The following is a 10,566-nucleotide window of genomic DNA, read 5'->3' on the forward strand; positions in this document are numbered from 1 at the left end:
AATTTTTTTTTTTAATTAGAGGAGGGAGGATTTGAATCTTACTTTTTAAATAATGGATTATATATCAATTAATGAGCGGATGTACATACATTATTTAAGATTATTCAACTACTGCAACTATATTTAAGTCAGAATTTTGTTTGCTTGACAAACAGCTCTTGACTTGATAAAAAATGTACAAGTGCATGCAATCTTAGGGCCGCACACTTCAATGCAGGCCAATTTTGTTATCAACCTCGGAAACAAATCTCAGGTTGCCCAATCATTTTCTTTTCTGGCAACAAGCCCTTCTCTTACCTCCCTTCGAGTCCATACTTTTTTCCGAGCTACACAAAATGATCATTCAAGTGAAGCCATTAGTGCAATTGTTGAAGCCTTCGGATGGAGAGAAGCTTGTGCCAATCTACATAGACAAATGAATTTGGAGAGGGTATTATACCTTACTTGACAGACGCCTTGCAAAAGATCAATGCTCGTGTCCCATACCGGAGTGTCATCCCTTCATCAGCTAGCGATGACCAAATTCGGAAGAGCTTTACAAGCTAATGACAATGCAAACAAGAGTTTCATTGGCACATGCCACCATCTCTCGGCACCAGGCTTTTTGCCATGGCGAAGAGAGTTGGAATGATGAGTGATGGCTATGCTTGATCGTGACAGATGGAATTACTATCTTTGAGTTTAACAGAGCCCCAACCATCGATCCATCAAGGGGTTCTAGCGTAAGGACTTGCGTTCCCAGAACAAATGAGCTAGAAATTTTAGACTTCGATGGAAGAGGAAATTCCAGCAAGACAATCCCACAATTTAATGCTGAATTTAACATTTTGGAAAGTGGCTTATGATGCCACGTCTCACTGGCCATGGCAATGAGAATGTTAGCATGGGAACTTCAGCTTCAGCAAATCTAACGTTTCCAGCAGTGGAACAGACCTGAAACTTTCGGGGTCTCACGAAATGGTCCACAAATTATCCAAGCATTGTCAACCACTAAATTCAGGGGGTTACTGGAGACATTAATTTTGTTATGGACAGCTACAAATCATCAGTTTTTCAGATAGTTAATGTAATGGAAATGGGAAAAGAAGAGTCGGGTTTTGGACACCAGAAAGTGGATTGTTAAGGAATTGAATTTGGCAAATAGAAGCACTAATTCTACTCATAAGGCACATCTTGGTCCCATCATATGGCAGGGGATACCACCTTTCCTCCAAAAGGTTGGGAGATTTCAACAAATGGAAGAAGTTGAGGATTGGCGTTCAATGAAGGGTGTTTCAGTGATTTGTTAAAGTAACATGGGATCCTAATCTCTTATACAGCTAGTTCAGTCACTGGATATTGCATAACCGTTTTTGATGCGTGTAATGGCTGCAATGCCTTATGTCTATTACCTATGAGTTCATTCCCTTTGCAACGCGTGACGGGAAAAAGCGCCGGTACTTACAATGACTTAATCTTTCAAGTGTACAATGGGGTAAAACATCTACTTATCTTTTTATGCGTTGAGTTATTTAACAGGATTTTCGTTATTTTTTTTTTCAATTATGAACAGACATACGATGCAGTGGTAGGAGATACAACGATTGTGGCAAACAGGTCACGGTACGTGGACTTCACATTGCCATACATGAATCGGGTGTATCAATGTTTGTACCAATAAGAGATAACAAGCAAAAGAAAGCATGGGTTTTCTTGAAACCTCTGACATGGACCTGCTGGGTGACAAGCGCTTGCTTCTTTGTTTTCATCGGATTTGTTGCTGGGTTCTAGAACACAGAACAAATGAAGATTTCAGGGACCCCCTTCCCATCAAGCCGGCACGAGCTTCTGGTTCTCCTTCTCTACCATGGTGTTTGCACATCGTAATAATTCTTTCGCCTTCTCGATTTACAAAGTTATACTATTGACTTCAGATTGTTTACTTTCGTTGCTTCTTGGATTGTACTTGCAGGGGAGAGAGTGGTCAGCAACTTGGCTCGATTCGTGGTAATCATATGGTGTTTCGTCGTCTTCATTCTTACCCAAAGCTACACGGCTAGTTTGACTTCACTTTTAACCGTGCAACGGCTCCAACCTACGGTAACTGACATACAGGAGCTCTTAAAGAAAGGGGAGAAGATTGGTTACCTGAAAGACTCCTTTGTTGAGGGAATCTTGAAGAGGTTAACTTCCTCTGAATCCCAGCTTGTCGCATACCAGTCCCCGGAAGAACTTCATGATCTCTTTACCAAAGGAAGTGCCAATGGTGGTGTTGCTGCTACTTTGGACGAAATTCCTTATATGAAGCTCTTTCTTGCCAAATATTGCGGCAAATATACCGCAGTCGAACCAACATTTAGAACTGATGGCTTCGGTTTTGTGAGTTCTTTCTCAATCTCTAATCTTGTCTCTACCATGTGGGATGTTTCTTTGTGCTGATATTGTCTGCAATTTACAGGTCTTCCCTAGAGGTTCCCCTCTTGTAGCAGATGTTTCCAGGGCAATCCTAAATGTTACTCAAGGTGATAAAATGAATCAAATTGAACGGGCATGGTTCAAGAAGGAAAGCAGTTGTCCTGACCCCAACTCTTTGGTTTCTCCCAACAGTCTTGGTGTCGAGAGTTTTTGGGGCTTGTTCCTCATTGCTGGGGTCGTCTCAATATCAGCTCTAATCATATCTGCAGCAATGTTCTTGTATAATCAAAGGCATGTCTTGTTGCGTTTTGATTCTGAAACTCCTTTCTGGAGAAGAATTTGGATCATAGCCAGAATATTCGACCAAAGAGACCTTAGCTCCCATACTTTCAGAAAGAGTGAACTCAGAGCCAAAAGGGGAAATGATAGTGTTCAAAGCATTAGCGTTGCAGGAGACTCGCCAAACACTAAATGCCCACCAAGTTCATCAAGCTACTCAAACCAGACTGAGTCAGACTTTGTGTTCCTGGAAGATCAAGGAAGAGTAGCTGAAAATGGTGATCTGACCCCAAGTGCTGCAGCGTCTCTAGAGACATTCCAATCTCCCGGAAGACATTCTATTGAGCTTGCTAACACTGAAAATGGCCCCAGAGAACAATTGGTGTAGATATTCGCCTTTGCTTTGCTCCATTGACAACTTCAGTAATCCAGAACCGCAAATTGATGTTCATTGGTAGATATAAGATTATAAAGCCAAATTGAAGTGGTTGACTCCGTTGAGCTCCTAGTTTTTTAGCTTTCCCTAGTGTTTTCAATTGGAATATCTGCATTCCAGCTTGCAATTGCACTATTTAACACTTATGAAATTCGTATGTATCTTCCAAATGATCAAAAGAAGTATTTCATGGTGTCGTTGATACTTAATTAACAGAATTTTATATTTGTGTTGTTATACTGATATTTCTCTTCATTTGCCTCAATGTCCTAACTGCTAATTAACTCATTCCAGAAACTTAATCTGAATTTGAAGAAAAAGTTATTGGAGACAGACAAAAGACAAATGACATATAACTATACAATCTATAATGAGATGCTAATGGCTGAGAAGAAGATGATACATTGACAAAACTTTCCTAACATGCTGCCATTTTTTTCTATACACATGCATAAATTTACAGGAGGGTATCATGGCAAATACTGTTCAAGACACTCTTTCAGTTTTTGGAAAGTTACAGGCTTTGAAACAAATGAATCCATACCATTTGCATAACACTCATCAGCACTCTCTGACAATGCATTTGCAGTCATCTGCATTTGTACCAACAAACTCTGATTAGTTTAATACATACAGATTAACATTACAGCCGTTATAAGAATGAATTTAATGTTAAGACTACAGCTTATGAAGAACATTGCAATGAATCTCTTTGACTTGGAAAGTGAGCAGACCAGCCTACTGCAAAGATTTTTTTGCGGTAAACTATGCACAATATGCATGCAAACTGAACTAGGTAGAATAAATTAGATAAGCTCAATTTGAGGGTAGAAAAAGTGAAGAGCTCACTGCAATTATGGGAATACGCTTTGTTGGAGGTGTACAACCGGGAAGATATTGTAATGAATCTGAAGAAGGCAAAGGTTGCTCAATCCCAGCGTTTTCTGCTGCATCCCAATTACCAGTTTCTTCAAAGGAACGAATCAATCTTGTTGCTTGAAGGCCGTCCATGACTGGCATACAGACATCCTGCAAGTTAAGTGTAGTAAATGGTTACCATTAAACTCAAGTCAGCAAAATGTTTTCATCTTCAAATAGTAATGCTTATTGGAAGACAGTAAAACTTGAGCAGATTGCCACCCGATAAGAAGCAACTCCTGTAATGGGGAGGGAAGGAATTGAAAGATCCTGAAAGAATTACCATCAGGACAAGATCATAACTACAGCGCTGAACCGCACGGACAGCTTCAATACCATTGTTCACAACATCTATTGTGTGGCCTAACTGCTTCATCATTGACTGTGTCACCATTACATTGATCTTATTATCTTCCACTAGTAGGATCTTAGGCTTTGAGGTCAAATTCGATACTTCTTGACCGCTGTTTGATGTGCACTGGGAACTGGTGTCAGATTTCTCCTGCCTCTTAGGTGAGAGCTGGGGCTCGCTTATCTTCATCTTTGCATCCACCTCTCTGCTTGCCTCTGAGCAACTTGACAACTCTGTGGTAGAAACTTTGTTCTGAGCATTTGCATCATTCTGATGATGCCTGTCTCTGCAAATTGCACTTTCATTATCAGGGTCTGGGCTGTGACTAAATGAACCTTCAGGCTCAGATGATGGCTCCACAGCTTCAGCCACAGAGCAAGCATCCTCAACTGGAGCCATCTCCTTTGTTTGACCGTTATTCGTGGGGAACGAATAAGAATTGTCTGCGAACCCATTTAGTTTATGTGAATTTGCATACCCAATATTGTGTGGTATTAATTTTTGGGTTCTGCTAGATCCATTAGGGGAAAATAGAGAACCCAAGGTGCGTGGCTGGAATTGGAAAAAGCCAGCAGTTGCATCGTCAGTTGCAGCATCATGTTCAGGCATATCTGAGAGGTCATCCGGATCATCAGATTGATCACATGCTAGTGAAACCTTGTAAGGTAGGATAAACGTGAATGTAGAACCACAATGCACTCGGCTAGACACAGTAAGACGGCCACCCATTAGCTCAACCTATAGTAAATGCATAGAATGTTAGGACGAATTGTCTAAAAGTTTGGTACCAACAAGAGTATCGGATCAAATCTCGGCCAGGCAATTAAGCTACAAGCATACAATATGGATGAATCCTATCAACTGTAAAATGTAAACTCAAAACCAAATAAAGCACAAGTGCTGATGGAAGGAAGACTTCACCAGCTGTTTACATATTGCAAGGCCCAGTCCTGTCCCACCATACTTTCGGGCATGATCAGCACTGACTTGCATGTACTTTTTAAAAAGAGTGGGCAAAGCATTTTCTGTCACAGAAAGACAGGAAAATGTATCAACTAATCCCCATACTGAAGCAACTTATGATATATACCTAACATAAAAATTAGATTCCTTGTAACAATGTAATGATTAAAAAAAAGCATACGTATGCATGTACCTGGTATTCCAATTCCAGTGTCATATACATCACAGCGTATCCACACTGTCATTTCAGGTAACTCTTCTTGCTCCTTATCTCCATCTATTGTTCCATTCATAACTCGAGTACCAGGTTTGTCACTCAGTGAGTGATTTTGGCAAGGGCCTTCGCATTTCTTACCATGAAAACCTTTCTGATCACTGCTAGCTTGAGATGTTGATGTACAGGTCTCTTCTTTTGCTACATTAGTAGTTGATTGATTTGCAGTTGATCCATCAGATACGTGCTGAGATCCTTCTTTTGCAAAAGGAGGCTCTGGTACTACATAAAGTTTTATTCCTACCTTCCCTTCGTGTGTAAACTTGATCGCGTTGCTGAAGAAAGTAAAAGGTTTTAGTTCTACCCAACATGCGAGAAATGAAAGCTATAAAGAGAAAATGATTGAAAAAGACCATATCAGTATAATTGTTAGGACCATTGATTTCTGAAACTACTTTCACACTGGCAGTAACATACGATCAGTTATTCAGTCCTGATTACATGCTACCAGTGTAATCTGTCTGACTTATACAAAATTGTGCTGGTAATCTATAGGATCACAGAACAGAAATCATGACTGCTACAAAATTCAGTACCTGATCAAGTTAGTGAGAATTTGTCGAATCCTTAGGACATCTCCAATGACCTGAAATCAATGCAGAAGATTAAAAAAGGAACTTCAATGTCTAGATATAATACAGGATGACAATGCCTCATAAAACTCTCACCTCAATAGGAACATCATCTGTCACATGTCCTTCCAAGGTAAGAATCTTTTGCAATGATGCTGCAGCCGTCTGAAGAACGTGCTTTACCACCTCTCGTGGTCTGAATTTTGTAGCTTCCAACTTCATAACACCTAAACAAACAGATAAAAGAAGATAACTGTAGAAATTTCAACATATGAGAATGATAACATGTCTGTGATTTCAGCAGAATATGATGAGGCAGATAGCATCAAATTCTGAGGAAAAAAAAAAGTACGATGTGATTGTGAACAAGAAGCAGGACTTTGAAAACATGCATTACAAGAGCATTTTGAAACCACATCTCACACACTTTTTGTTGCTGTAAATACTACACGAATTTCAAGTTCTGACAATCTCAAGAGTTGTGAAAAATGAAAAAAAAAAAAAACATGTGGCTAAGCTTTTCATGCAATTTGGGAGTAAAATCCAAACCTGATTCAACCTTGGAAAGATCAAGGATGTCATTTATAAGTTGAAGGACCAAATCTCCTGAAGATAGCATGACATCTAACAACTGTCTTTGCTCTCGGTCAAGTTTTGTGGTGGATAGGATCTCAGCCATGCTAACAACCCCAGATAGAGGAGATCTTATCTCGTGAGACATGGTTGCCAGCATTTGTTTTGCACGCATTGTCTCCTCTAGAGAAGTGTAAAAGGGTAAGGCAGAGTTAGTTCAGTGCTTTAAGAGGTAGCTAAAGAGAATTTCACAGAATGTTCAGTTGTCACTGAGCTAATGAACCTGTTATGTGAATGGTTTTGTTCAGTTCTGTTTCTTTTGCCTTTTGTACCGCAATCTGCTCACGAAGCTTTGCCATCTTTTCTCTTTTCCTTACCTATTTTGCAATCAGAAACATAAACATCCACTCCTCCATCTCAAGTAATAGCTTACTCAACCATGTTAACAAACTGAACATACCTGATCTGTTACATCCATGCCCATATAATTTATACCAATAGTCTCTCCTGCCTTGCTAAAAACTGGTTCCACATATATCAAAAATGTCTTTGATCCAAATAGTTCTGTCTCAAATGTAATTTCCCTCTTTGCAGGTAATCCTTTTTCCAGCACTTCCTTTTTAAAATCCTGAGACTCCTTAACACCAGACCCGGTGAAAATTTCCACATCCGTTTTGCCTAGAATGTCCTGAAATCATACCATTAAGTTAAAGGTAATTCTTATACTACTCATTACAGACAGGGGACTGCAGAAAGGGAGGAGACAGTTAACAAAGAAAACAAAAGCTTAATAGGAGGACAAAATACATGTGCTCACAACCAACACTCAACAAAGGATTATCAAACCTTGAATAAGAACTTCTGGGGCAATAAATTACCTCCTCTTGTAAACTTGGAAAATGGTTATAAATAAAACGATATCGCAGCTCTTTATCCTGAAAGTTTATCAAAGTGTTTCATTAGTTGAACCATTACACTATGACAATGAAAAAGGAAAATCATCAACATATGCAGTTCTGGTCACAAATGATTAAAAGAAAATATACATCTTATCATATTTCAGTTCAGCTAATTGAAATTCGTTTGTTCAACAGACACAACATGCTAAGAACTGGAAGAAATGATGGGTACATTTATAGTGTAACAAATGCATCTACATAATCCACAGAGTCCCTCTCACCAGGGTATACAAGATGCAAAGAACTGAGACAGGATTATGCAACAAAAAGTATTCTTCATACTTTAGCTGTATACCTGCTATAACAAAGGTTGATGGAATTGCAATAACAAAAGGAAGGCAGAAAGGAGTAACTTTGGGGAAATGACCATGCAGTCTATAGCAGGAGATAAGTCATCAACTAGACAGAAAGATAACAAAAACTTTCATTGACTGAATCAAATTATTATACATAAAAAGAACCATCAATTCAAAGGCTAATAAATATTGCATGATTACCTGATGTCCTATAACAACGGGTGCATTTTGAAGTACAAAATGTAAGAAATTATCAGCTCTTTTAAGAATCTGGGACAACTCTTCTACTGGTGAGGACTGTCTTTCCAGGTTCTTTATGCTTTCCTGCAACTTCTCCTTGAGCAGTTGCTCTCTCTGGATGCTTGCTTCCAACAGTTTCTCCAAATGCAAAGCTCGCTGTTTCCAGTATATGACAGTGTCATACTCAGCATCAATTTCAACTCTTTTACTTGGAACCACAACATCGTTTTTCCTCCGAGGAACTTCTAGCCATATATCGTAAACTTCATCCAGTATGGAAATCGGGCGTTTATCTCCTCCATACCTTTCCTCCTCGAAACGATGTTCCTCCAATATCTCCAATTTCTTAAGCTCAGATTCCTGCCTTTGCCTGCTTAGATTGTCAAGTTCTTCTCTAAGAAGACGAACAGCATTTGCTTGCTTATATTCCCAGTGTTTCACAAGGTATGCTAGCTGAGACGAGCCCTTGTCAGTGTAATTGGTTAGGTCTAAAAGATGCTTGAAATCAACTATAGTTGGCTCCTCCACAATTGTAACCTCCTCCAACATATCTTGATCACCTCCTGGCTTTTCTACATTGAACTGCTTTCCGGGATCATTACTGATATCTTCAGGCCACATTGAAGAAAGGACTTCGATGTCCATGTCTTCAATTTGATCCGTCTCCATCTCACAAACCATCGAAATCACTTACAACCCGTTTGACATGTGCAGAACATAAATGAACATCGATGGATCACCAAACTGCTCTTCAGGGATCTCTATAAAGCATCTTCTAATCAGGACAGAACCTGCAGGGGAAAATAAAGCACCGAGCCTAGAAAATTACTTTAATTGATTCTTAGATTTTTCCAGCCTTACTACTTCATTTGAAAGCCAACTACATGACAAAGATGTGCAGTTCTTGGAACAGAGAATATTGTTAATGGTAGAAAACCACAGGAAACAGAGAGAAACATGTTAACTAGTACTATATAAAAAAAGGAGACAGAAAATGTTGACCAATGGGGAAAAACATCAATTTGAAAACGAAATTAACTGTAGAAATCCTTTTATTCCAAAAGTTGATAGAATTTTATATATTAAAAGATGAAAAGAAAAGTTCTTCAATTTTCATGAAAACGAAAGGAAATCAAAGTCATGTAGCATTCAAGGGAGAGCTGAAGCTAAACTTGGCTGACTTTAACTGAATTGTAAACAGTAAGTAAAAAGGTAGTCGAATTGGAATCTGAATTCAAGAGAATGAAGCTGGGATAAGAATAAGATCCATTAAACAGAACAAAGGAAAAACAGGACCAACAATTGGTGGAAATTCACCAACAGACAAGATTGAAGGCGCATTTTCTTTGAATGAAATCAAATCAGTCAATCAATTAAGACTAAGCAAAACAGCAAACAAGCACATTAGTAAGCTGACCTTCTTGAGATTGAATCACAGCCAATCCTGCAAAGAACAGAGTCTTCAGAAGAAGAAGAAGGAAAAGGTTGACAACAACGGCCAAACCTCAAAACCCTTTTCACTGTAGATCTGAGGAATATCTTTCTCTTCGACTGTCGAGTCAATAACCTTCAAATGCTAATGAAAAGAAATTCAGAAAAAAAAAAAGTATAAAGGAAAGCTTGGAAGCAGCTAAGTGTTGAGAGGAGAGAGAAAAACCATGGGAGTTTTTATTTCAAGAGAGAGGGAGGAGAGCATGTGATTGAAAAAGAAAAACAAAAAATGTGGAGAGAAGGGTAAGCCCGAGGAGCCATGTGCGATTGGAGGTCAAAAATATTAGACAATTCTCTCATTCTTGGCCTTTTTCCTTCGTTTTATTTTATTTCTATTCCCCTCTCTCTGTTTTCTGAGGTTACATTCAGAGTCCCTTCAACATCGAGCTACGTAACAAGTAGTTCACAATTTTACAGCGGTTTATCGTCGATTGAGTGCCTTTTGCTTCTCCCCTTTCACTCCCTTGGGGGAAAAAAATAACACTAAAACAGAATTTCCAGACAAAATCAGAAAGCAAGTAACTTTGGGGAGAGACAGACAAGGAGAGAGAAAGGAGGCGAGTGTGTTTTTCTTTTTTAAATAAGGAGGGAGTTCCTTGTTGATCCCTCTTCCCCGCCCGCCCCTCTACTATTCCTAGGTGACGTGTCGGGACGGCGAGTGGAGATGACGCGCAAAAGGTGCTGCTGATGAATGATGATGATGATGATTGATGATCCGATCCAATCCAATCCCACTTTCTTTCTGCTACGGCAGCAGCACTGAGTTTGAGAGTCTGAGAGTCTGATACCATCTATCAAAAGTATTTATTGCTGGAAAGT

General features: G+C 39.2%; 1 protein-coding gene and 1 pseudogene across 1 annotated transcript; one reads left to right on the forward strand and one right to left on the reverse strand.

The window, feature by feature from the left end:
* Nucleotides 1-3,337, forward strand: part of LOC110411226 (glutamate receptor 2.8-like) — a 5,417-nt pseudogene extending 2,080 nt beyond the window's left edge.
* A 63-nt stretch (nt 3,338-3,400) lies between these two features.
* On the reverse strand, nt 3,401-10,340 carry HK5 (histidine kinase 5). The gene is made up of 13 exons (XM_021421278.2): nt 9,674-10,340; nt 8,218-9,047; nt 7,640-7,696; nt 7,222-7,449; nt 7,045-7,138; nt 6,738-6,944; nt 6,285-6,415; nt 6,153-6,202; nt 5,536-5,891; nt 5,301-5,404; nt 4,311-5,117; nt 3,959-4,138; nt 3,401-3,702 (listed from the first exon to the last, which is right to left on the reverse strand). Exons 2-13 carry the CDS (start codon nt 8,935-8,937, stop codon nt 3,580-3,582), a joined length of 3,057 nt encoding a protein of 1,018 aa, XP_021276953.1. The 5' UTR covers nt 8,938-9,047; nt 9,674-10,340; the 3' UTR covers nt 3,401-3,579.
* Nucleotides 10,341-10,566: the final 226 nt, after the last annotated feature.

The sequence above is a fragment of the Theobroma umbraticum genome, unplaced genomic scaffold (assembly GCF_002168275.2).
Source record: "Theobroma umbraticum cultivar Fairchild unplaced genomic scaffold, ASM216827v3 scaffold_56.0, whole genome shotgun sequence".
Classification (NCBI taxonomy): Eukaryota; Viridiplantae; Streptophyta; class Magnoliopsida; order Malvales; family Malvaceae; genus Theobroma; species Theobroma umbraticum.